The sequence below is a fragment of the Mustelus asterias genome, chromosome 21 (assembly GCF_964213995.1).
Source record: "Mustelus asterias chromosome 21, sMusAst1.hap1.1, whole genome shotgun sequence".
NCBI classification, from domain to species: domain Eukaryota; kingdom Metazoa; phylum Chordata; class Chondrichthyes; order Carcharhiniformes; family Triakidae; genus Mustelus; species Mustelus asterias.
This window is the reverse complement of record NC_135821.1, coordinates 52,872,440-52,898,615: the sequence shown is the minus strand read 5'-3', so window position 1 is coordinate 52,898,615 and position 26,176 is coordinate 52,872,440. Positions and strand designations below refer to the sequence as shown.

Here is a 26,176-nt window from a genome sequence, read left to right as displayed (position 1 = left end):
ATCCTCAGGCTGACAATCTGATCATCTTTCCATCAGCACTGTTAAGAAGGTAGATATTCACTGTAGGTGAGCTGAAGGCATATGACAACAAAGAGAAAAACTTACCAAAGCATGTTGGTGCCAGAACGCAATCTCAGAGGATTCAGATGTTGTCCTTTCATAGCTGACCATAATCATCATCTTGTCATGGAAAGAGAAGATCACACTGAGCAGTTTCAGAGGACAGCCAGTTTTCTCCAGCAGCTCACATTGTCAGTTGCCTTGGTTAGATCAATGAAGGCAATACATTGTGGTCCTGGTATTTCTCTTGCAGCTGCTGGGCTGAGAAGATCATGTCAATTGTAGACTTTCCAGCTGTAAAACCACACTGGGCTTCAGTAGCATTACTAATACTCTATCAATTCTGTCATGAACCATAGTCATAAGGTAATCCCCCTGATATAAGGACACTTACAATTGTTCATTATTAGGTGAGTGGTGAGGGGGTGGAATTGAAAAGTCATACTCAGTTACCTTTTTTAAAAATAAATAGCATGTTGAAATTTGATTCTTTTCTGTTTCTAGTACTTTTCTCCATTCCTCACTAGTCATTCTGTATTTATTGTAGGGAAGTGGTCGACTCTATGGTTCAGCATTTTAAAGTTCAGATATTTGGAGAAAGAAGACCTGTCTATGATGGGAAAAGGAGTCTCTACACTGCAGATCCCATCCCCGTCAGCACAACTGGAGTAAGAGCTGCTCAACTTAATTTAAAGAAAGTTATTACCTTTTCAACCTCTATACAATGGACTTGTTCATAACTACCAGAGGTTAAGTCGAATGCAGTTTGTATGAAGCAGGTAACGCGCATGGTCAATGAGGGTGCTTATTTTAACTGGTGGTCTTGATTGTGTCAGAGAATGAATGCATGTATCAAGGTAAACATTGAGAGTATAAGTTTCTAAACGATTTGATAGCTTGCAAATCATCTTTATGAGCATTCATGTCTCAACCACAACATTATTAACTTTCATTTGTAGTTTTTTCAATTTCTCACTGTTTCACTCGTAACCAAATTAATTCATGCAAAAGATTATTTTAAAAACTCTGATTTGATGGTCAACTGAGCAAGATATCAGTATGGCTGCTGAACAGATGGTGCCTTTTTTCATTAATTCTAGTAAATCTTTCTACATTGAGTTGCATCTCAAATGTGTTTTTATGGTGCATGATATGAATTTCATTCCTGTTTCTCATCTACATCTGCCATCAGGAATTATCATCTGAAGTTAAAGCTTTAGTTTTCACGTGTAGGCAGACACTAATTTCCGTTCCCCTATCGCCCTTGTGCTTGCTGACTTATGTTGGCTCTTGATCAAGAAAATATCTTGATTTTAAAATTCTCATCCTTGCTTTCTAATCCCTCCCAGGCCTCTCTGCTCCACCACTGCCCGCTGTACCCCCCCACCCCGCCTCTACTTTCTTACCATCTCTGTAATGTCCTCCAGCCCCACAACCATCTGAAATATCAATGCTCCTCTAATTTCTGCCTCTTGAACACCCCCAGTTTTAATTGTTCACCTTTAGTGGTTATGCATTCAGTAGCCGTGGCCCTCGGCTCTGCAATGCCCTTCCTACACCTCTGTTTTCTACCAGGCCTCCTTCCTTTCAGACACTCCTTAAAACCTATATTTAAACTAACATTTTCTTAGTCAACTAGGTCTTTTTTAAAAATAATTCTCCAATGAAGTGCTTTGGGACATTTTATTACTGTTTAGAGCCGTTTAAGGTCAGTGCATGTTTACTTGAGCTTGGATTTAGTGTCAGGGATTTTAACAAAGTGCTCAGCATTAATTATTACCAATGAACCTCACTGGCATGAAAATTAATTGTTAGAAGTGTAGAGTCTCAGGCCCTCATATTTTAATTGTTACTGAATATTTTATAAATGTAAAATTCTTTCCTTTTCTTTCTTCCATCTCAATCCTAGCTTTTTCTTTGTATTTATTTTTCGTACTTGATTTGGCATTGTATCGGCCCGGTCTAATTTATACTTCCTTATCGTAATCTTCATTTCACAATCTTCAACCTGATTGGTTAAGGAGGTACACTGATGATTGCCCTGTTCACTCCGGTACTAGATGCTATTTCCTTCACATTACAATGTTATCAGCCAAGTATTTCCAGCAACTTGCCATTCATAAAAGGCAAGTCTGACGACAAGAATTAGGATTACACAAAGTTAATTTTTATTTCAAAAATGCTACCGTCTATTATCTAGCAAAATTATACACTGAGTAATGCATGTAATATAGGTCCTCACTGCAATTGTTAAAGCATTTGAATTTTTTTCCCTTGGTGTTCAGCACAGATTTACATTGGTTGTTTCAATATCGAAAAGACATGTACTTTCCTTTTACGTGTCCCTCACTCATTTTTTTAATTTGTGAATTTTGTGCTGATCAAACTGAAATTTGTTGATCCTCAAAATGGGAAACCTTCCCAGCTACAAATACTCCCAGGTCAAGTATAGCACAGCCAGTTAGAGCTGTGTCAATTCTGTCTCAGCAATATGCTTTTGGCACCAACTTAGAGCACCTCTACTGCACCAATATGATAGTTCCGAAGTACAAAGATTCCTGATTGACACTAACAGAGACCAACAAAACATTTGCAATCAAATTGGTGTTATTATCCAGGTCCTCATCTCACTCAACCCACCCCATCCCCTCCTTTTCGGGATTCCGGCATTTCCAATATTTCTTTTTTGTTTCGATTTTCGTCAAATTCTTTACTATTTATGTCTTTTTTTTTAATTAAAAAAAAGTGTCGCCTTAAACTGCTCTCCCTGTAAATAATTCCTACTAAGCTTCCATGCTATATATCTATCCCTCTCATCTCACCCTCGTCCCGCTCTTCCTTCCTATGCCATTCCATTCTATGTTTCACATGCCATCCCCCAACTCATCCACCAGCCAGAGTAACTTGCTGGTGAGCTTCCCTTACCATTCACTTATTTTTCTCCATCAGCCCCATCTCACCCTGCCACTGCAGCCACATACGTGTTGCACCCACCAGTCCTCTGCACACTCGTGCCTTTGTGTTATTATCCCCGTAGAGACTATTTGGCTTTTAAAAAGAGATGAGAGTTTTTCCGTGACTGAATTAGATTTTGCACACTTAAAACTTTTACCGTAACAAACAACCAAAATCAACATAAAATAAACAAGTGTGTGTTCATATGTTTTATTATTGACTATATTATCACATATGTTTGTATTTGAATTAATACACTAGACTACGGAATAGGTACTGCTTTATTAATGAGGTTAACACACAAACAAGATACCTTATGACCTGTCATAATTTCATGCTCTGAGCGGATATATAACCCTGTAGATTCAAGTTCTAATCACTCCAAACGTTTTGGCTCCCTTCTCTCTGCCAAGTCAGGGTGCCTCTTCCAGGGTCCTTTTTAGAATCCCTTCTTTCAATCTTCTGAGCATACTCGAACTGACTTACAGCAGCAAGATCCACTCTGTGATTCCTTGGTTCTAAAATCTCCAAAGGTCCTGTCCATTCTGTCTTCTAAATTCACATTACCAGCATCTGGTTCTTGCAGGTAAAATTTCTCTGTTTCTCCCTCTGAGCGGCACCTCTTTCTCTCCAAGGCCTCTAAGTCTGATTGAAGCTGCGAGTCTGTATCCATCAAGACCAGCTACCTTTCTTTTGTGTCAAGGTTTATAAACTGACACTTGAGTTTCTCTGAATTCCAACCTGAATCTCTGTCCCCAGAGAGCCAAATCCCATGAGCATGTTTCAGGGCATGATTTCGCCATCTGCCCGATTCTGGAACATTTTGTTTTACCTTAAATAAACATAATCATCTTATTAAAGTCTTGCGTTCGCAACAGTGTGCCCCAGCCTCTGCCACCAAATCAATCCACCAACCAACCCAAAATAAAGGCAGACAGACAAAAATTGCACATCATTATAATTGTCGTAGTTTTATTCTGTTGATCTGAAATGAAATATAGTACTCAAACTCATTTTCACATGAAATTCCTTGCAGTCATCAAAGATAGTTATGCTTTTCCTTCCATTGATTGGATTGTATTGGAGTTCACATCTCAAGAGATGAAGTCATTACTAAAACCTCTTGTACCTTCCAGCCCCTGATAATTTTCACTAATTTGCCACGAGTGAATAATTAGCTTTTTACAGTAAGCTGACTTCTTTAGCAAAATGTGTACATGAAGGAATGCTCTAAGATTGGCTTCCAACTTTTATTTTTGAAGGTGGATTTGGAGGTGACGTTACCAGGAGAAGGAAAAGACCGAATTTTTAGGGTGTCGATCAAATTTGTTTCAAGAGTGAGCTGGCACTTGCTGCATGAAGTTTTGACAGGTCGTAGTATGCCAGAGCTGCTGCCCGGATTGGACCTAGACAAACCACTCAGCACAAATCCTGTACATGCTGTCGATGTTGTCCTCCGACACCTCCCCTCCATGAAGTGAGTATCAACTCAAAATTCTTACTAAGCTCTTGACTTTTTTCCAATTCCCTAATCCACTAAGAGCAGTCACATAAACCATTATTATTATTGGGGATGTTGTGCTGCTTTTTTCTTTCCTTTGTTCCCCTAAATCTGAATGAAATACACCCCATGTGAAAAGGCAGGAAAGTGTTGTCTTTCATTCTCCTCATTTCTGCCTGTGCTGCTTTGTAAGCAGTTTTCATGCATATATGTACGATAGGGCTCATCAGTATCTCATGTTGGCAGTACACAACTTTCCTCCCTTTGCTTTATTTGTGCAATATTGGCTACCACACTATGAACTAATATAACTAAGAAAATGGAATTTTACTACAGCATTTGTGACATTGGTCAGCTGCAAGTCAAACATTCCAGGATAGGCTTGTGAAAACCAGCACCTGGAAGTCTCTGGGGGTCCTCCTGTTTCCCACCTTAACTTTTTGAGGTTTTGTCAGTGTCCCTACAAAGTTATAGAAGATCAAGGATATCATTGGAATTTGAGGACCCAGATAATGTGATATATTTCTGGCAAGGTTCATAATTTATATGAATCTCACGGGGCAAATTATTGCCGTACTCACATATTGCCTGACAAGACAAGTGAAATGTTTTCTGTGGAGAAGAGCAAAATCTCAAATGGAAACATAAGTAAAGGTGAATTCAGAATTGAGTTTAAGGTGTTGTAAAAACAATATGGGTTTCTTCATCATTGCAACATATCCTTCCATAAGTAGTTATTAGTTTGGTCACTGTTTACACTTATCACAGTGACATCTAGAACAGGTATTATGTACTTGATCTGTTACTTGGTATAGAAATCTCTTTCTGCTGTACTTTAGCCTCGAACCTACTCCCCACTGGATCAGTTTGAATACTTAAACTTGCAAAATTTATTATCTCAATTGCTTTTGAATTAAATTGGCAGCCTGTGTTGTGTTACTTACAGTTCTTTGTTTAAATTATGTACTTGTACATAATGCTGCCAGAACTTTAGGAAACTTACAACTAATGCAAAGAAAAGTCAATTCCCTCAGCCTGGGCTAGATTACATCCTGGGCTGCACAATTCTTTCCATTTTGGTAGGCTCTGTCGTGGGTGAATACAGCTTTTTGTACACGTCTTTTCGCTTCTGCAGGGAGACAAATTGATCACAGAAAAGACTGCATTTTTACAAATTAAAAAGAGTAGGTTACTTGAGCTACAACCTAATGTAAAAAAAGACACAACAGGATGTTGATTTTGTGGTACTGTCCATTGTAACCTAGCAATGTGATGAATGCTTCCCCCCCGCCCCCCTAAGAGTGAAGATCCAACAAAATAAGTTAACTTTCTTGTGGTAATAATATAATTCTCTAACTATCAAAATGTAAGGCAGTGAAGTTGTATTAATCCTTTTGCAACTAGGTTCAATATAGAACTATGTTGTTGTTTATTGTTGCCGCTGTGGTATTATTTGAACTATGATTTTGAAATGCTCTCTTTAACCTTTTCTGATTGCTCTAACATTATATCTGACGTCTTGTTTGTTTCCTTTCAAAGTTGATTAGTTAAACAATTTTAGTTTCTCCTGGGTTTACAAATTGTTGCTATTAGTACATTTAAACATCAAATAGCAAGAAAGATTACAGTGAAAAATAATGACTTGCAACGTATGTAACAGTAAGTAAGCTAGAAATATGATGTGGTGCTTCATTTTGATTGGAATTATTTTTATGGAGTGGCGGTGGATTTTCTGTAATGCCTAAATTCAAGAATACTGCAAACTGAAATTTTATTAAATCATCAAAATGCTTGTTGGCAAGCTGTACTGTTAGATTGATGATCAGGCATTATTCAGGCTGCAGCATCCAAGGAGAAGTGTTTGGTGTTCCACACTGCAAATTGCAATTATCTTGCATTCAATTACTTTTAAACCTTGACAAATGGAAGAATGTTTCATTTGCTCTTGTTAAACATTGTAGAAGTAAATCTTCTGAGAGTATGTTAATGGAAATTAAAATAAGCTTTGGTTATTAATTTGCAAAAATGGTTTCAATGCTCAGCGTCTGTACAGTACTGTGATAATTGCTGTTTGATCTTGTAATCAAATTTGATTACATGTTTCAAAAGTATTCCTACCATTCCTTTAATTTAATATGCATTTAAATCTGGTTCAGTTTAATCATATAACTGAAAGACATACATATTTATTTCCCGTACACTAACATTTTAAATGTTAGTATAAAACTTAAACAACCAATCTAATGGAGAAGTTCCCATTTAAACTGTCCAAATGGAACTTGTACAGTGACTTAGTATACAGTATTGTATTTCTACCTCTGGTACTTGGTTCAAATACAACAAACTAGTCCATTAAAAAGTTCCTTGTTGTTAAGGTTCAATTATGGTTGGAAAACTATCCTTTATTGCACTGAGCAGCAAATTCGGACTAGACAGATGCTCGTGTTAGAAGTAGAGAAATTGCACACTATTACAGAAATAAGCAGACCTCATGTCACTTATGAATAAGGATGGTCTGCATGCCCAATACATAACTAAAATAATGAGATCCAAAAATTGAGCAACGAGCCCTTGGCACTGAGCTAGCTTATTGGCAAAGTACCTTCATCTTCACAAAATGGATTGAATAGGTCCTGCAAATCAGATATAAGCTGAGCCTATAAACATGTAGACAAACATTTTGGCATCCAGTATAAGCAATATACGTACTGTACTCTTCGATGTCAAACAGCAGTCATGTTTCGACTGCGTTGCCTTTGAATATAACATTGATCTTTAATAGTCACCCTTTTCCTTTGTGTGAAATACTATGACAAGAGTCACCGTTCCAGCTTTGTCTCCCTGTTGAATAATTCATTTGCTAAACACACAGCCAAATATAACTCGATCAAATGCTCCCCTCTGCATTGCTACCCGTCAAAGAAACTATAAAGAATCATTGGCTGCGCCACAACCATCCTCCAAATGCCTGCCCTACAGCTTCACTCCTGACTCTGCTGCCAAACAAAATCAGTTCCCAGGACAGCTATGGCCCAGAATTTTGGAATTGGACGAGAGAGTTTGCTTCATTGATCTATGCCAAATTGCCTATAAGTCAGATCCCTGACGGTGTTGTGTATTGTCATCCTCCAAGTTGCAAAACTATGAAAATATTTGCCTTGTTCAAAGATACAAATGTTAGCCAATCTAGATTATAAATAATATACAGCCATCAGGAAAACACCAGCAATAACTGACTCTTGTTTTTGCAATATGTTCAGCATTAAAGAAAAAAAGCAAATAACCGAACCAAATTGAACATTTTGTCACGATCTCCTCCCTCTGAATTGTCCTAGAATTCTTCATGTGAAACCAAATGTTTTAAAATCCAATCCCTATTATGTTAGCTAATATGGCAACAATTCTCCACATCACAAGATTGCACAAATAACAATGAAATGGATGATCAGTTATTCTGTTTTTGGTGATATTTGAAATGGAAATATTGGCCAAAATGTTGAGAATTCTTTCATCTCTTCAGCATAATTCCACGTGATCTTAAAAGATTCTTTACCAAACACCTTATTCACTCATCCAGGGCCTCCTGCTGTATTTCATCTCTTGAATATGTAAGCAGCATTAGTTAGTAGTAGTATATAAGACCCTAGGCCTACGGTCTTAATTTGTGTTTTGTGTTTTATTATAGGTACACCCCTGTTGGACGCTCTTTCTTCTCTGCACCTGAAGGATATGACCATCCTTTGGGTGGGGGTAGAGAGGTCTGGTTTGGTTTCCATCAGTCTGTCAGACCTGCCATGTGGAAAATGATGCTGAACATAGATGGTGAGTAGAATGATTTGGCTATGTTCCATTCACAAACCTAATCTTACTCACTCCTGTTTGCCTACTCATGTTCAAATTTTATTTAGCCGTCAAGAGTGTTTAAGAGATGTTGCACAATAATTCTGACAGACTGGTCTGTAGGAAGGTGTAGTAACAGCTACTCTCACTCCTCGGAATACAGAAATTGAGTAATGAAGGCTCCAAGGGAGAGGAGAGGGAAGGTGAAGGTGCTATTGTAATAGACAGCTTGTATGACTGTTCCATTTATTATGAAGTTGATTCTGTTCTTAGATAACTACATCTGGAGTTTTGATCGTAAGAAATAATCTGGTGTCAAAACCGTTATCAATGGCTTTGCCACCTCCAGACTTCCCATTCCAATGTTTTTCTAATTGGCCTTCCAATCTCTTGCTTCCATAAACTTCAACTCATCCGAAGCTCTGTTACTTGTATCTTATCCTGCACGATGTCTTGGTTACCCATCATCCCTGTTCTCGCTAACTGCAATTAGCAGTTGGCCCAAACATCCCTGTTTTAAAATTCTTTATCTTGATGTTCAAATCTCTGTGACCTTACCCCGCCTTATCCCTGTATTCTTCTCTAGCGCTACAACCATCCAACAACTCTGCACTCCTCCAAAACAAGCCTCGTGAATACTTCTAGAGCCCTACGCCCCATCATTGATGGCTGTGCTTTCAGCCGTGTCGGCTTTCAGCTCCGGAATTCCCTCCCTGAACCTCTCCACCTCCCTCAGCTCCTTCAAGTCATTCCATGAAATGCACCTCTTTGACCAAGCTTTTAGTCATTCTTCTAATATCACCTTTGATTTAGTGTTAATTTTCATCCGAGTATACTACTTTGAAATGCCGTGGGATGTTTTTCGAAGTTAAAGGCATTAAATAGATGCAGAGATGTTGATGAATCTTCTCAATTGGCATTTACTTAGTTTTCTTTTAAGCCTCACCATCTTTGTGAATTATACACCAATCTTCAACCAAAGAGAAGGCAAGCAACTTAGCAGAAACTGTATGGTCTTGGATTTTGGTAACGCTTAATTCTGGGAATTGATCCCAGGACTGTTATTTGCTGTCTACTTCCTTTTCCGTAGTGAGGACATTCAAACCTATTTCATCAGAAGCTAGGGAGGTTAGAATCCAGTGCAGCACTTCTTTGGAAAAAAAAAACAGTGCATTTCAAATCCTCATTAATTTTGTTAACTTATCTGCTTTTTATAGTAAAGAAATTCCATGTCTACAGTAGAACCCTAGAAGTATTCATAAAATATAAATGATTTGCACTTCATAAAAGGTTGCATCACATGATGCATCAGAAGAAAACCTTTCTGATAGATTTGTCAAAATGGTGTTTTTGCATTATCAACCACCAGACTTGCAATGTTTCTGAACCTGATAAACAGTTGATTGATAGAATTGAAGTTCAGTCCACAAAAGGCTCAATTCTTTGATAGCTAGGTGGTTAGATTCGTATTTTATTTGAAGATCTGTTTATTTCACTACCTTATCTTTTGAGCTAACAGTTAGGTATTATATGCCATGCAAGCATGCCAGTATCAAAGGAGCACATGCAAATAGAAGTTGCAAAAAGATTTTGAGACAACTTGTCTAAGAAAATGTGTTATTGAACACAGTCTTGATGTTTTGTATTGTCACACTGAAGGGATTTTTAGTCCCTTCCATGCTGACTTTCTATCGATCCCAAAGTGAATCATGTTTAAAGCATATTGGACTGCCATGTTTCTCTGCCATAGTATATTATGTCCAATATGCTTCATGGTCACTGACAACATGATAGGGTTGTGCTTGTGGAGCAGTTGCAGAAAAATGTTCCATCCCTTCAAATCTTTCCCTGCTGGATGAATACCAAGTTTTTACTCCCATGACTCCCTCAATGGCTAATCTGGAAATTCTCCATGTGGAGAATTAAAGGTTATCATTCGCTTGCTGTTATGACAAATCACAACGTTTTGGAATTAGTCATAACAATGTTGCTGAATGTATTTTAAATGAATGAATTTTATCAGGAATAAATCATACTGAGGTTTTATTCTGTTTTACAGCTCTACAATTACAAATCACTTTAACATGAAACAGCCATCACTGATGGTTGGTAAATTGTAATTCCCTGGGTTTGTACTACAGGTAGCAATTTGGTCTGGAGCCAATTCTGCAGAGTGCAGAAGTAAATTCTGAAATTTTTGGTTTGATTAAGGGGTGAAGAGTATAACTTATCAGTGAAATGATGGGAAATGGAGCCTCAGTACCCAGAAGAGGAAAACCTAAACACCACCTATAGCGCTACTGGAAGAGAAAATGTGATAGTGAAGAAATGGTAACTGACTAATCTGAGTTTGGGAGATGACATCTTTCACTGAGAAGCTTTGAGAATAGGACTTCTTTATTAACATTTTCTTCTTGACTCTGCTCCTGAAAGTTTATTACTACTAGAAATGGCTGATCAGGAAGATTAAAAGACATGAAAAGCATCCCAATAAAAATAGTAGAAAATCAAGTCACAAAAGGGAGGGAGGAACTTAAAACAATCACTAGAGGAAAATGTAATAAGAAAACTAATGGAACCAGAGATTGACAAGTTCCGTATTCCTGATGGCCTGCATCATGGGGTCTTAGAAGAAGTGAGCGCAGAAATGGTGGACGCTTTGGTCATAATTTTCCAACATTCCCTAGATTTGGAAAACTCCCAGTGGATTTGAAAAATGCCGTTGTAGTACCTCTATTCAAGAAAGAAGGGAGATTGAAGTCCGAAAGCTATAGGTTAGTTAGCTTGACATCTGTCATTGGGGGAAAAGCTTTAATCCATTAATAAGGAAGTCGCAGCAGGACAATTAGAAAATCATAATGTAATTGAGCAGAGTCAATGTGGTTTAATGAAAGGAATATTGTGTGTGACATTTATTAGAGTTTTTTGAAAATGTTACAAGCAGGGTGGGAAAACAGGAACCAGTAGATTTAGTATATTTGGATTTCTGAAAGGCATTTGATAAGGCGCCAGATAAACGGCTGCCACACATGGCGTGGGGGTGTTGTAATAGCGTGAATAGAGGATTGATTAACTAAACTGGAAGCAAAAAGTCAGAATAAATTAGTCATTTTCAGGTTGACGCACTGTAACTAGTGGAATGCAGCAGGAATCGGTGTTGGGGCCTCAACTATTTACAAACTGTATGAGAGACTTGGATAAAGGAAAAGTATATGTATATCATGTTTCTTGAAAGGGGTATATTTAGAATTCAGATCTGGTTTGCAAGGTGCCGATTTGTCTAAGAAGGTTTTGAGTTGGTAGTGCTCTCTCTCTCTGTCTGCCTCTCTCTCTCTGTCCGCCTCTCTCTCTCTCTCCGCCTCTCTCTCTCTCTCCGCCTCTCTCTCTCTGTCTGCCTCTCTCTCTCTGTATGCCTCTCTCTCTCTGTCTGCCTCTCTCTCTCTGTCTGCCTCTCTCTCTCTCTCTGTCTGCCTCTCTCTCTCTCTCTGTCTGCCTCTCCCTCTCTCTCTGTCTGCCTCTCTCTCTCTGTCTGCCTCTCTCTCTCTCTCTGTCTGCCTCTCTCTCTCTCTCTGTCTGCCTCTCTCTCTCTCTCTGTCTGCCTCTCTCTCTCTCTGTCTGCCTCTCTCTCTCTCTGTCTGCCTCTCTCTCTCTCTGTCTGCCTCTCTCTCTCTCTCTGTCTGCCTCTCTCTCTCTCTCTGTCTGCCTCTCTCTCTCTCTCTGTCTGCCTCTCTCTCTGTCTGCCTCTCTCTCTCTCTGTCTGCCTCTCTCTCTCTCTGTCTGCCTCTCTCTCTCTCTGTCTGCCTCTCTCTCTCTCTCTCTGCCTCTCTCTCTCTCTGTCTGCCTCTCTCTCTCTGTCTGCCTCTCTCTCTCTGTCTGCCTCTCTCTCTCTGTCTGCCTCTCTCTCTCTGTCTGCCTCTCTCTCTCTGTCTGCCTCTCTCTCTCTGTCTGCCTCTCTCTCTCTGTCTGCCTCTCTCTCTCTGTCTGCCTCTCTCTCTCTGTCTGCCTCTCTCTCTGTCTGCCTCTCTCTCTCTGTCTGCCTCTCTCTCTCTCTGTCTGCCTCTCTCTCTCTCTGTCTGCCTCTCTCTCTCTCTGTCTGCCTCTCTCCCTCTCTCTGTCTGCCTCTCTCTCTCTCTGTCTGCCTCTCTCTCTCTCTGTCTGCCTCTCTCTCTCTCTCCGTCTGCCTCCCTCTCTCTCTCTCTGCCTCTCTCTCTCTCTGTCTGCCTCTCTCTCTCTGTCTGCCTCTCTCTCTCTGTCTGCCTCTCTCTCTCTGTCTGCCTCTCTCTCTCTGTCTGCCTCTCTCTCTCTGTCTGCCTCTCTCTCTCTGTCTGCCTCTCTCTCTCTGTCTGCCTCTCTCTCTCTGTCTGCCTCTCTCTCTCTGTCTGCCTCTCTCTCTGTCTGCCTCTCTCTCTCTGTCTGCCTCTCTCTCTCTCTGTCTGCCTCTCTCTCTCTCTGTCTGCCTCTCTCTCTCTCTGTCTGCCTCTCTCCCTCTCTCTGTCTGCCTCTCTCTCTCTCTGTCTGCCTCTCTCTCTCTCTCTCCGTCTGCCTCCCTCTCTCCGTCTGCCTCCCTCTCTCTGTCTGCCTCTCTCTCTCTCTCTGTCTGCCTCCCTCTCTCCGTCTGCCTCCCTCTCTCCGTCTGCCTCCCTCTCTCTGTCTGCCTCTCTCTCTCTCTCTGTCTGCCTCCCTCTCTCCGTCTGCCTCCCTCTCTCCGTCTGCCTCCCTCTCTCCGTCTGCCTCCCTCTCTCCGTCTGCCGCCCTCTCTCCGTCTGCCGCCCTCTCTCCGTCTGCCGCCCTCTCTCCGTCTGCCGCCCTCTCTCCGTCTGCCTCCCTCTCTCCGTCTGCCGCCCTCTCTCCGTCTGCCGCCCTCTCTCCGTCTGCCGCCCTCTCTCCGTCTGCCGCCCTCTCTCCGTCTGCCGCCCTCTCTCCGTCTGCCGCCCTCTCTCCGTCTGCCGCCCTCTCTCCGTCTGCCGCCCTCTCTCCGTCTGCCGCCCTCTCTCCGTCTGCCGCCCTCTCTCCGTCTGCCGCCCTCTCTCCGTCTGCCGCCCTCTCTCCGTCTGCCGCCCTCTCTCCGTCTGCCGCCCTCTCTCCGTCTGCCGCCCTCTCTCCGTCTGCCGCCCTCTCTCCGTCTGCCGCCCTCTCTCCGTCTGCCGCCCTCTCTCCGTCTGCCGCCCTCTCTCCGTCTGCCGCCCTCTCTCCGTCTGCCGCCCTCTCTCCGTCTGCCGCCCTCTCTCCGTCTGCCGCCCTCTCTCCGTCTGCCGCCCTCTCTCCGTCTGCCGCCCTCTCTCCGTCTGCCGCCCTCTCTCCGTCTGCCGCCCTCTCTCCGTCTGCCGCCCTCTCTCCGTCTGCCGCCCTCTCTCCGTCTGCCGCCCTCTCTCCGTCTGCCGCCCTCTCTCCGTCTGCCGCCCTCTCTCCGTCTGCCGCCCTCTCTCCGTCTGCCGCCCTCTCTCCGTCTGCCGCCCTCTCTCCGTCTCCATGCAGCTGCTGTACAATTCTTTCTGAGATAAATATTTTTATGTTCACTAATGAAATCCCTGAAAGTGCATCATTACATATGACAATGAGGATAAATTATGCTGACATTGCACCTGGGCTGACACCTGAGAGTATCCTGTTTTAATCAAGGTCTGAGGGAAAAAAAATACTCGAGAATTGGGCACCTGTGTGCAAAGCTGGCAGAAGGTCAATCTTGCACAAAACTGGATATGAGTCATGCTCACAATTCAGGTTGCTGAATTAGATGAAGCTTTGATATCTAGACAATATCTAGTCCTGTTAGAATTGTGCCCCCCGCCTCCACTTCTGAACTCCAGTGAATACAATCCTGACCAACTCAATCTCTCCTCATTCGTCAGTCCTGCCATCCCAGGAATCAGTCTGGTAAGCCTTTTCTGCACTCCCTCTAGAGCATGAACATCCTTCCTCAGCTAAGGAGACCAAACCTCCACACTATATTCCAGGTGTGGTCTCACCAAGGCCCTGTATAATTGCATCAAGACATCCCTACTCCTGTACTCGTATCCTCTCACTATGAAGGCCAACGTACCATTTGCCTTTTTTACTGCCTGCTGTACGTGCATGCTTATCTTCAGTACGGTGTACAAAGGTACCTAGGTCTCATTGCACATTCCCCTCCTAATTTATGGCCATTCAGATAGTAATCTGCCTTCCCATCTTTGCTACCAAAGTGGATAACCTCACATTTATCCAAATTATACTGCACCTGCCAATCATTTGCCCAATCTCTCAACTTGTCCAAATCACACTGAAGGATCTCTGCATCCTCCTCTTCAACTCACCCTCCTGCCCAGCTTTGTGTCATCTGCAAATTTGGAAATATTATATTTAGCCCTCATCTAAACCATTTATATATAGTTAATAGCTGGGGTCCTAGCACTAACCCCTGTGGTACCCCACTAGTCACTGCCTGCCATTTGGAAAAAGACCCGTATATTCCTACTTTGTTTCCCGTCTGCCAACCAGTTTTCTATTCGTCTTGTTACCCTATACACTGCCCCCAATCCCGTGTGCTTTAATTTTACACGCTAATCTCTTATGTGGTCACATCTATCTTTGGACTTATGGAGCAGAATTGGGTTAAGGTCCATTCCACAGAAAAGCAGGATAACCCAACCCGCCCCATCAACATACGCTCAATTATCAGCACAGTGATGGAAAAGGTCATTGACGGTGATATTAAATGGCACTTACTCACCAATAACCTGTCCATCCAGCATCTCCACATCACATCTGGGTTCTACCAGGGACACTTCACTCCAGATCTCAGTAGAGCTTTAGTCCTAACATGGATAAAAGAGCTGTATTACGGAGATGAGACGAGAGCATCTGCCTTTGACATCAAGGCAGAATTTGCCTTTGTGTGGTGTCAAGGAGCCCTAGTAAATTGAAATTGGTGGGAATTGGTAAAGGGGGCGGAGGGGGGGGGTGGCAACTCTGCACTTAGGGAATGGTTGTGGTTGTTGGAGGCTAATCATCTCAGTTCAGGATCCTCGGTCTTCAACCCAGGTAGAAAAGCAGATGATGTCCACATACACTGTAACAATAATGATGTTTATAAGATTATACTGTTTGGGACAGCATCTTTAAAATTAGAATAAAATTGCAGGAGTCATGTGACCTCTGCTGAAGTCTGTCTGACAACAGTTCTGGTTGATGGGGCTGTAAATATTATATTAATATTATAGGAAGGCCGTTTCTAGATTATTTTACACACTAATCTCTTATGTGGTCACATCTATCTTTGGACTTATGGAGCAGAATTGGGTTAAGGTCCATTCCACCGAGGCTTTTTTGACAGCGTGTCACAAACTCCCAACCTCTACCACTTAGAAGGACAAGGGCAACAGGTGCAAGCGAATACTACCACCAACGTGATTATATAAATCAAGATAGTGTGGCTCAAAATCTGTTTTGTACATTTGCCTGGATGTTAAAAAGTTCTGACGAGCCTTAGTATTTTGTCGAAGTAAACACAAGTATTTCTATATTAGAATAAGTATAAAGGATTAAGCTTGAGTATTGGGAATTGTGGCGTTGCTCTTTGCTTTAATATTCATTGAATATGAACATCTTGAACTCTTCAGTGTCCAGGCAAATCTACAAAACCAATTTTAAGCCAGATGCTCTGACTGTCCTTCCGATTTATAAAACGGAAGTAGATTAAAATTAGTCAGGTTTCAGAACTAGTTTAATTTTTGAACTGCTCTATCTACTCTTTTCACTAGGGACCTATGGATTATTTTTAGATTGACGCACAAGGAAAAGATTAATGTGCTTGATTTGTAGATTTTTCAAATGATCTGTTTGGTATATCGCAACAGTTGAATGATTTCATTTGACGAATTTTTCAGATATTTGAATGACTCACTGAAACCACATAGCAAAAATCATACCATCAAGTCAGGACATGATGTAAATAAACCTCACTTATCACATACTATGTGTTATTACTAAGCACATAACACATTTGCTGAAAACAAAACCAGATTTTAATCTTGAATTGAAAATGTCTCCACGAGTAACTGTGTTTTGTTATTAGTATTTATTTGTTTTAATATTAGTTTATTGTAAATGACCTGTCATTGACATTTTTTGATACTTTTGTATGCCAATAGCTTTAGTACGCAAACTTGAGATAATGAAACTGATAGTTAAGTCACCAGTTGTGCATGTTTGGTCAGCACTCGCCTTCCACTTTTTTGTTGATGAAATTGTTTGTAAGAGGGGTCCCCATAAGAAACCTGGGTATTATAAGATGCACAATCCTTCACTGTTCCAAAACGGTAACATTTTGAAGAATTAAAATAACATTGTGTTTTCAAGGTGTGAGCTATACTGTAGCACTATTGCTGAGGAGTTTTAAACCATTTTAAAATGTTATTCATTCCTGTTTGTGTCATAGTGGACAGCAATTGACAAGTTCTTATAGTGATTTTGATTACTGACAGTGCACCACATGATTTAACTTGTGACATCTGTAATCATTTAGCTGGCCATAAATTAAATGTAACTTATAAATATAACTTGTATATATACACACACACACACAGCCACTTGTTTGGGAAGAGGCTGCCTCTATACCCCTACACCTCTAGTTACTGTAAAATTGCATTTTCATGGAAACAGGTGTGCTCTGCTAACTATTTATTGTCTATGGATCTGTCTTAATGTTATGTTAATCAGCTGATGTGGGTGAGGACAAAGCGTCAGTGGTTTTGAAGGGTAGGTTGAAAGTGTGACTCATTTAAATGGAATGTTTCTGTGGTTATGACAAATCCCTGCGGTTGTGGTTCTTTCAACTCTGTTTAGTCATTTAAAGTTTCATACATATGTCAGATTTCATTCTTGATTTTCAGTGCCATGTTAGCAATGATTTTTAATGCAGTTTTTCAAACTTATTGAAAAGTTGAAAATAGCTTTTACATGAGTCTGTTTCTGTAAACTGTTACATTTGGCATGTGACAGTCTCTCAAATTTTACTTGATCATCACTTGAGTACATTTGATATATTTGAAGCTTAATGTTTTTCAAATTTTCAATCATTGAGAAGTATAGTGTGCATAACATTCTAAGTGATTGACTCTGTTTTGGCCCTGACGTCAGTACAGTAGAAGAGGCCACACTAATGCTTCCTGAGAATCTGAGATAAACCAGCGGATACTTTTGACAGACATTTCTAGTATTGGTCATGTTTCCTGGCAGTTGGCAACTGGTTTTGCATCTCAGAATTTGTACAGGCTCACAAATGATTTGGCAGTCACTGTCCCAAACAAACTTTTGTCAACCAGTAAAAGAGTTATAATACCCTTAGATAGTAAAATCAAAACAACTGTACATGCACATATTGCAAGTAATTCTTCAATAAGTGCGTCATAAGAAAATGTACTTCTGAGTTTAGTCAAACTTTTTTTAAAAATTAGATTGTTAATGCAAAACTTTTTAAAATAAGTGTTTAATTGCATGTTGCCTATAAGTTGAATCATAGAACCCTACAGAGCAGAAGGAGGCCATTCGGCCCATCGAGCCTGCACTGACAACAACCCTACCCAGGCCCTGTAACCCCATATACGTACCCTGCTAATCCCCCGACACTAAGGGGCAATTTAGCATGGCCAATCAACCTAACCTGCACATCTTCGGACTGTGGGACGAAACCGGAGCACCCGGAGGAAACCCACACACACACGGGAGAATGTGCAAACTCCACACAGACAGTCGCCCAAGGCCAGAATTGAAAAAGGGTCCCTGGAGCTGGGAGGCAGCAGTGCTATCAACCGTGCCATCCAAGTTAAACCATTGTCAAATCTGAGATAATGGTGTCCTCCTTGATCCTTATCTTGGACTTTATCCTGCTTCCCTTGCAGAAAGTTCAATGGTATAACCAAGTACAGCAAATAAATTGCAAGGTGAGGGAGCTAAATTAATAGTTAAAAGTTTGTGACAACCATGCATGGCGGTATTATTAGATGGCATAATCAGTTGCAACCAAAAGCAATTGTATAAGCTTTGTGAAACTGATTGTGATGGCTATTCACAGTATAGAAGAACTCTATAATTTGAGAGGTCTACTTGGGGCCAATCCCTGGAATTAATCATTTTCTTAGCAATACTGGGTCAGCAGGTTGGGATCAAATCCATGCCTGAAGCCCTGTAAACCAGGGACTGAATTTCAAGCAATGAAACTCCTGGGAGAGTTTCATACAAAGTTTCATACAAAGCAGTGTGTAAATTATCTGTTGGTACGATGATGTATACTGATGCAGATGTTTAAAGTGTGGTAGTTATTTACAGCTTGTTGGGCAGGGAAAATTAATCATTGTTCTTTTCTGATCTGTAGAACTATTCCACATTATAGAGGGATATGGGCCAAATGCAGGCAATTGGGATTAGCTTAGGGGTTTAAAAAAAAGGGCGGCATGGACAAGTTGGGCCGAAGGGCCTGTTTCCATGCTGTAAACCTCTATGACTCTTTTACTCAGAGTGATAACCTTCTTAATTGCATGTATTTGTAATGCTGGGAATCTACTGTGCTATTTTGTCAGCAAACCCACTCATGATAAATATTCCCCTCTAATCATTACTCCACCTTATTTAAAGTTTCCAGCAATGGTTGGACATATTCAGGGAAATTTCACCATATGCCCTTCCACCACCCCAGAAGGCACTGTGTAAAAAAAACAGTGGCCGCACTGTAAGGTACAAGAGTTCCATAAATAATTCAAATCTAGTTAAATGGAAGACATCAGTGACCATGCAGAATTATTTCTGTAAATACATTCATTGGGCTAGTGGTTCATTTCTGTTTGAGCAGGCTATGTATGTTGGTATGTGTCCACCTTTAATCAATGTAGTTATGAGTCATTCTAATAAAGTAAAAAAAAGTTTTTAAAAAGTTGAATCTGTGTAGTGTCTCATGTTCACAGAATCATCTCTGATACCTTCTCATGCTGCAACTTTATCGTGAATTTACTGTGTAAATAATGCATATAGCAAGATTTATCAAACAGCAAAGCAATGAATAATGAATCAATCTGTTTAGTCTTGGTGTTAGGAGAGGGTGGAATGTTGGCCATGGTCTTTGATCAGTGCCTCTGGATTTTTATTATCTGCTGGAACAGGCAAATGAATGTCTCACTGGAATGTCAGCCAAAACCATGCATTCAATCCTGAAACCATTGTTTAATCTGCAATCTACTGATGCATAAGGGAAAATGCTACCAATTGAATCAAGCTAATCTGTTCCACATAAATGTTGTCCCAAGAGTCTTTCGTTTACTGTCCACTGAATATACACCAGCAGTAGTTACTCATAACTGAAAAATATTCCATTCTTAAATAGCACCTAAAGAATCAGTTAATTTGCCTTAATGAAGATCATTAGTAATAGTTATTGAATAATTTCCATTGCACGTGTATAAATAATTGTCTTAACAAAAACATTCCCCATGTTCAAATGAAGTTAGTATTATTGTGGAGTATTTATTGTTTTAAAACTAAGTTTTAGAAAAAATGATCCTTTACATGGGGAAAGTCTTGTATTGTGGTTTGGAAACCAAATATTGCTAAGCTTTTGCTAGCCATCTGCTCATTATCCCAGAACATAAACTTTGTTTCTAGCGCAGTGATCTGGATAAATAGCATTTAAGACCTTGCATAAATGCAAGTCTTAAAGAACAAAGGGAAAGACTTGTAACTATGCAACATTGAGTTTCAGGGTGAGCACTAAGAATAGTTACTGTTGTAGCAAATGTAGCTAGTTTTTGCTTTGACAGTTTTTTCTTCCAATGGTGGGCGTTGCCTGGAAATATGACTCAGTTCTGTTGTGTGATTCACTACTTTAAATAAATCTTTAATTAAATAGTGGTTTTCCCCGTCCTGTGGATTGCAAAGAAAAAAAACTTGCATTTATGTAGCACCTTTCATAACCTTAGTGTGCCAAAGTAGTTCATTATTAATTAAGTACTTCTGAAGTGTCGTTACCGGTAATGTAGGGAAACATGGTTAACATTGAAATAAATGCTCAATTTATATTCAAATAGTGTCATGGGATCTTTATCTCCATCTGAGACAGCAGATGGAACCTAAGTTTAAACATCTCATCTGAAAGATTAAATTCATGATTTAATTTATTGGACTGATTTAGCCAAAAAGTGGGCGATTTGTGACTCTGTATCCAATTTAGAAATGAGCCTTTGAAGGACATGAATTTCGATTTTGTTTTTATCCTGTGTCCACCTTGTAACAATTTTCTTTTACACTTTCTCTTTGGCTTCAGGTGGGACAAGGTACATATATTTCCTCTGTTCCTGCTTTGTTGTATTCCACTGAGCTATAAATAATACACAATGAAGGAAAACTAAACTTAAAAATCTCTTTTGTCAGATTGAAAATATATGACATTATCCTTGTATTTGAGCAAGCCCATCTTGTTAATTCAACCTGACATCCAGCAGTAACATTTTCCATACTCAGGACCAGCATTATTAGTATGTCTCAAATGGCAATAATGTCCACATTTTTCTTGCACCCATATTTGTTATAGAAACTGTAATCTATTATCTTGCATGATAAATCCTTACATTACTATTTCTAATGGAAAATAGCAATGTAAGCTTGTCACACTGTAATTACCTTGCCCTCCACTGCCACTGTAGGTTGCAGTTTAATTACAGCATGGTGAGTTTACGCAGGTAGTTACCATTTAGAAATTTGGACTTGGGAATTCATAATTGAAATTAAAAAAGATACTGTGTATGACTTAAAATGAAGACTGAATTTCATTTACGCTGTCTGGTCCAATTATTCTCTGCCCTCAGACTGTGATTCATCTGAAGGTTACACTTGGTCTTGGTTCCTTTCAGGGAAAACAGAAATGAACTGCTGTTTTTTAATATATTTTAATGAAGATTTTTCATTTTATACAAAAAACACTCATCAAACTCTCAAAGATTGGTACAGTACAGCGGGATCATTTTCAAACAAACAAACAAAGTAGGGGGGGGGGGAATTACCAACACAGTTGGTTCAGATTATTCATTGCCCATTGTATCCAGCGCCTCCCAATATACAAGTAACAAAAGGATATATTGAAGGATGGGGGGATAACAGGATACAGCCACAATTGGCACGGTGGTGCACAGCTAAGCTCACAGGATAATGGCAACAGACCAAAGAACTTGTGGAAAACCTTGCAGGAGTAAACTAGACAATGCAGAGCCAGAAAGAATGTTCCCAATAGTGGGGGAATCCAGAACTAGCGGTCATAGTTTGAGGATAAGGGGTAAACCTTTTGGAACTGAGGTGAGAAATTTCTTCACCCAGGGGGTGGTGAATGTATGGAATTCACTACCACTGAATGTGGTTGAGGCCAAAACGTTGTCTGGTTTCAAAAAGAAATTAGATATAGCTCTTGGGGGCTAAAGGGATGAAGGAATATGGAAGGAAGGGGGGATCAGGATATTGAATTCGATGATCATCAAGATGAATGGCAGATTAGGCTTGAAGGGCCGAATGGCCTACTCCTGTTTCTAGTTTCTATAAGACACTCAAACTTTACACAATGTATCCAATTTAGCTTGAAGCAAACAAGTCAAAAATTCCATTGGTATACTTCCAGAATCATATGCAAATTCTGAATTGAAGGTGGTTTATCAATAATCCATGAGCAAAAGATATTCCTCCTTGCTGCAAATGTTAGGATATTGTACAGCCTTTCCCATTCGCATAACTGATCTTTTTGTCTGGAAAACCCAGTATCGGATGCAAGGGATCGAACTGTAAGGCTTTATCAAAGATGATCTTAAGCTCATTAAGAACATTAAACCAATAGGCCTTAATCTCAATTCAGGACCAAAAACAATGCAGGTAATCCCCCACATTCACCCAGCACTTCTGGCTCAACAAAGATATGGTGGGGTCAAACCTGTGCTGCAAACTTGGAGCAATATGCAGACGGTGCAATATCTTGAGCTGAGTTTCTTTTGTTCTATTGCAAACTGAAACTGAAATTTGATTAGCACATTCCCAAATATCACTCCATGTCTCCTCGTCAATATTTACTGAAAGATCTCTCTCCCAAAACCACAGCGTATCCAATGTATTATCACCAGATTTAGAGCACAGTGTCATAAAATTTACTAACTAAATGTCTGGGCTGCACAGATAGCAGGATTTATTTCCACCATGGAAATCTTAGCAACACAAAGAAGAGTTTCTTATTAAGGATGAAGTCCCTAAGCTGCAAGTATCCACAAAAATGAGTGTTTCAGAATATCAAACTGCTGTCACAATTGCTCAGAAGATAACAGGGTAATGCCATCAAGCACATCATCTAGCTTACAGAGACGTATCACTCCAGATATCGAAACTGTGGTCCACAAGACCTAGTGGGAAGTTCGGACAACCCTGAATGGGAGGAAGAGCGGAAGCTAAATTAGATCTCCCCTCCAACTCACGGATCGTTCTCCAAGCCTTCCGAGTATTAATAATAGGATTATCGCCCTTATCTATCACCACCTTGGGTTCTCTCATGTGGCTGCAAGGACTGATCAACTTCAACATCAAGCCATGTGGAGGGGATCTCCCCTAAATCATTCACATATAAATCTAAGGTGGGAAGGTAACTGGTACATCTTAAGATTTAGCATCCCTAGCCCTCCTATCTGCAACTTAGCTAATTTTAAACAAGGTTTCTTCTCATTCCAAACAAAAAAACTAAATGATCCATAAATTTATTTGATAACTTTAGCAGACAACAGGATAGGTAGCATTTGCAGTGGATAAAGTAGCCAACCAAAACATTCATTTTAATCCAGGCAATTCTACCCTGCCAGGAAATTGGTAATGACTACCAATGATGTAAGTTTCACTTAATAGAGGCCAATAATGGGCGAAAGTTAGCCTTGTATTGCTGCCGCAAACCTGGGGTAATAAGAATGATGTGGAGATGCCGGCGTTGGACTGGGGTAAACACAGTAAGAAGTTTAACAACACCAGGTTAAAGTCCAACAGGTTTATTTGGTAGCAAAAGCCACACAAGCTTTCGGAGCTCTTAGCCCCTTCTTCAGGTGAGTGGGAATTCTGTTCACAAACAGAGCTTATAAAGACACAGACTCAATTTACATGAATAATGGTTGGAATGCAAATACTTACAACTAATCAAGTCTTTAAGAGACGAAACAATGTGAGTGGAGAGAGCATCAAGACAGGCTAAAAAGATGTGTATTGTCTCCAGACAAGACAGCCAGTGAAACTCTGCAGGTCCACGCAACTGTGGGAGTTACAAATAGTGTGACATGAACCCAATATCCCGGTTGAGGCCGTCCTCGTGTGTGCGGAACTTGGCTATCAGTTTCTGCTCAGCGACTCTGCGCTGTCGTGTGTCGCGAAGGCCGCCTTGGTTCCAACGCGCCACAGCGAAAAACCGCACCAACCTCCTCAGAAGACAAACACGGGACACAGTGGACAGAGTACCCTTCGTTGTCCAGTACTTCCCCGGAGCGGAGAAGCTACGGCATCTCCTCCGGAGCCTTCAACATGTCATTGATGAAGACGAACATCTCGCCAAGGCCATCCCCACACCCCCACTTCTTGCCTTCAAACAACCGCACAACCTCAAACAGACCATTGTCCGCAGCAAACTACCCAGCCTTCAGGAGAACAGTGACCATGACACCACACAACCCTGCCACAGCAACCTCTGCAAGACGTGCCGGATCATCGACACAGATGCCATCATCTCACGTGAGAACACCATCCACCAGGTACACAGTACATACTCTTGCAATTCGGCCAACGTTGTCTACCTGATACGCTGCAAGAAAGGATGTCCCGAGGCATGGTACATTGGGGAAACTATGCAGACGCTGCGACAACGGATGAATGAACACCGCTCGACAATCACCAGGCAAGACTGTTCTCTTCCTGTTGGGGAGCACTTCAGCGGTCACGGGCATTCGGCCTCTGATATTCGGGTAAGCGTTCTCCAAGGCGGCCTTCGCGACACACGACAGCGCAGAGTCGCTGAGCAGAAACTGATAGCCAAGTTCCGCACACACGAGGACGGCCTCAACTGGGATGTTGGGTTCATGTCACACTATTTGTAACTCCCACAGTTGCGTGGACCTGCAGAGTTTCACTGGCTGTCTTGTCTGGAGACAATACACATCTTTTTAGCCTGTCTTGATGCTCTCTCCACTCACATTGTTTCGTCTCTTAAAGACTTGATTAGTTGTAAGTATTTGCATTCCAACCATTATTCATGTAAATTGAGTCTGTGTCTTTATAAGCTCTGTTTGTGAACAGAATTCCCACTCACCTGAAGAAGGGGCTAAGAGCTCCGAAAGCTTGTGTGGCTTTTGCTACCAAATAAACCTGTTGGACTTTAACCTGGTGTTGTTAAACTTCTTACTATAATAAGAATGCCCAGATAAGTAAATCCCAACAGGGACCATCTAAAGAGAAAACAAGGAGGAGGAGGGGGGTCCTCCACTTAATTTGCTCAGGGGCATCGTCTCTGATTTCACAAAATTAATCTTAACGCGAAACAAGATCAAATCCAGCCTCCACCTCAGTAATAGCAGGAACAGAGATACTTGGCTTGGAGACAAACAGCAACATGCCATCCACATTATGCAAAATTTTGTGCTTCCTATCTCCACTGGACAGCCCATAAATTTGGGGGAAATGAGATGCTCTATAAGGACCGAAGTGTCCTTGGCTTGTTGCAACTTATACAAATTGGCATAAAATCTCTTAACAGAATCATTAATATCTTCTGTCCTAATCCTCCTATTTCCCTTGGAGTCCACCACCGAAGCTATCGTCCCAGAGTTCGATTTCTTCCTAGTAAGAAAAGCCAAATGATTCCCAAACTCATACAACTTCTGCTTAGCAAATTTCAAACTCCTCTCTGCAAATTGGGTCAACAAAGAGTCCAGTGCCACCCTAACTGCACCAATTCCTTCAGCTTCGCATGACAAGAATTCCTACAGTACCCGCTCACCAATTCAGCAAACTGGACCTCCAACTGCTGCTGCTTAACTGCTATTTTTAAAAAAATTATCTTGGTTAGCACTGGGGTGATCTATTTACATTGCATAATTGATTTTTTAAAAAGAATAAATTATTAGTCAGATGTGGCAGATTGCAAAGAATGGTAGTAAGCCAGACCTCACTTTGGCAGTAGTAGTAATGACATGCCAGTTTAGTCCTGAGAAACAAAAAGAGGATCACTGACTCTGTCTGGGAACATTATTGATCCTATCAATTGCTAATTTGTAATTTTGTGGAACTTGTTTTTTTTATATGCAGAGAATTGGACCCCCAAATAACTCCAGTTTATAACCTTTTCCTAACTGATTCAAATTCACTTGCCCAGTAATTGTCCCCTTTGCATCTTTATGATCAACTATCAGCAGCAGTAAAGATGTCATAATTCATTGTATGTGATAACATAGACATAGAATTGAGATATAGAAGCACTGCTTTCTGCCATGTAATTTGTCATGTTTAAATATCAAATTACTAAATTCTTCCTTTCATTTGGGGAGGGAAAAGTCAGCATATCAGAAGTAAGAAATTTAAAAAATAACTTCACTATCACCTCCTCTTGAAACCCTCTAATTTTGTCAGATTTTTCATCAGACAGTAACTCTGTCTTCTGCTGCCTAGACTGAAGCTCTGGAATTAAATCTTAAATCTTTGTCTGTCTTCATCTCTCTCCTTTAAGTTACTTCTGAAATGTTACCTCTTTTGACCAAACTTTGATCACCTGTCATTTCTGTGTGCTTCAGCGTCAAATTTTGT

At 40.7% G+C, this 26,176-nt stretch overlaps 1 protein-coding gene and 1 long non-coding RNA gene across 4 annotated transcripts in view; one reads left to right on the top strand and one right to left on the bottom strand.

Moving 5' to 3' along the window:
* The window catches only part of LOC144509275 (uncharacterized), a 217,595-nt gene that overhangs the window by 65,844 nt on the left and 125,575 nt on the right, over positions 1 to 26,176 (bottom strand). Inside the window, exons 5-6 of one of the 2 annotated variants that reach the window (XR_013500429.1) lie at positions 15,066 to 15,150; positions 3,963 to 5,645 (exon numbers count right to left, since the gene is read on the bottom strand). The exons of the other annotated variant lie outside the window; for it this stretch is intronic. This is a non-coding gene — a long non-coding RNA (uncharacterized LOC144509275). Of the gene's footprint in view, positions 1 to 3,962; positions 5,646 to 15,065; positions 15,151 to 26,176 lie in introns of those variants that run through there. 2 annotated transcript variants of the gene reach the window in all.
* LOC144509271 (protein argonaute-3) overlaps positions 1 to 26,176 on the top strand; it is a 139,987-nt gene that overhangs the window by 70,016 nt on the left and 43,795 nt on the right. For both annotated transcript variants that reach the window (XM_078237890.1, XM_078237889.1), the window contains exons 3-5: positions 608 to 728; positions 4,278 to 4,492; positions 8,202 to 8,338. In XM_078237890.1, the coding sequence (XP_078094016.1) occupies positions 608 to 728; positions 4,278 to 4,492; positions 8,202 to 8,338 (473 nt within the window). The remainder of the gene's footprint in view (positions 1 to 607; positions 729 to 4,277; positions 4,493 to 8,201; positions 8,339 to 26,176) is intronic.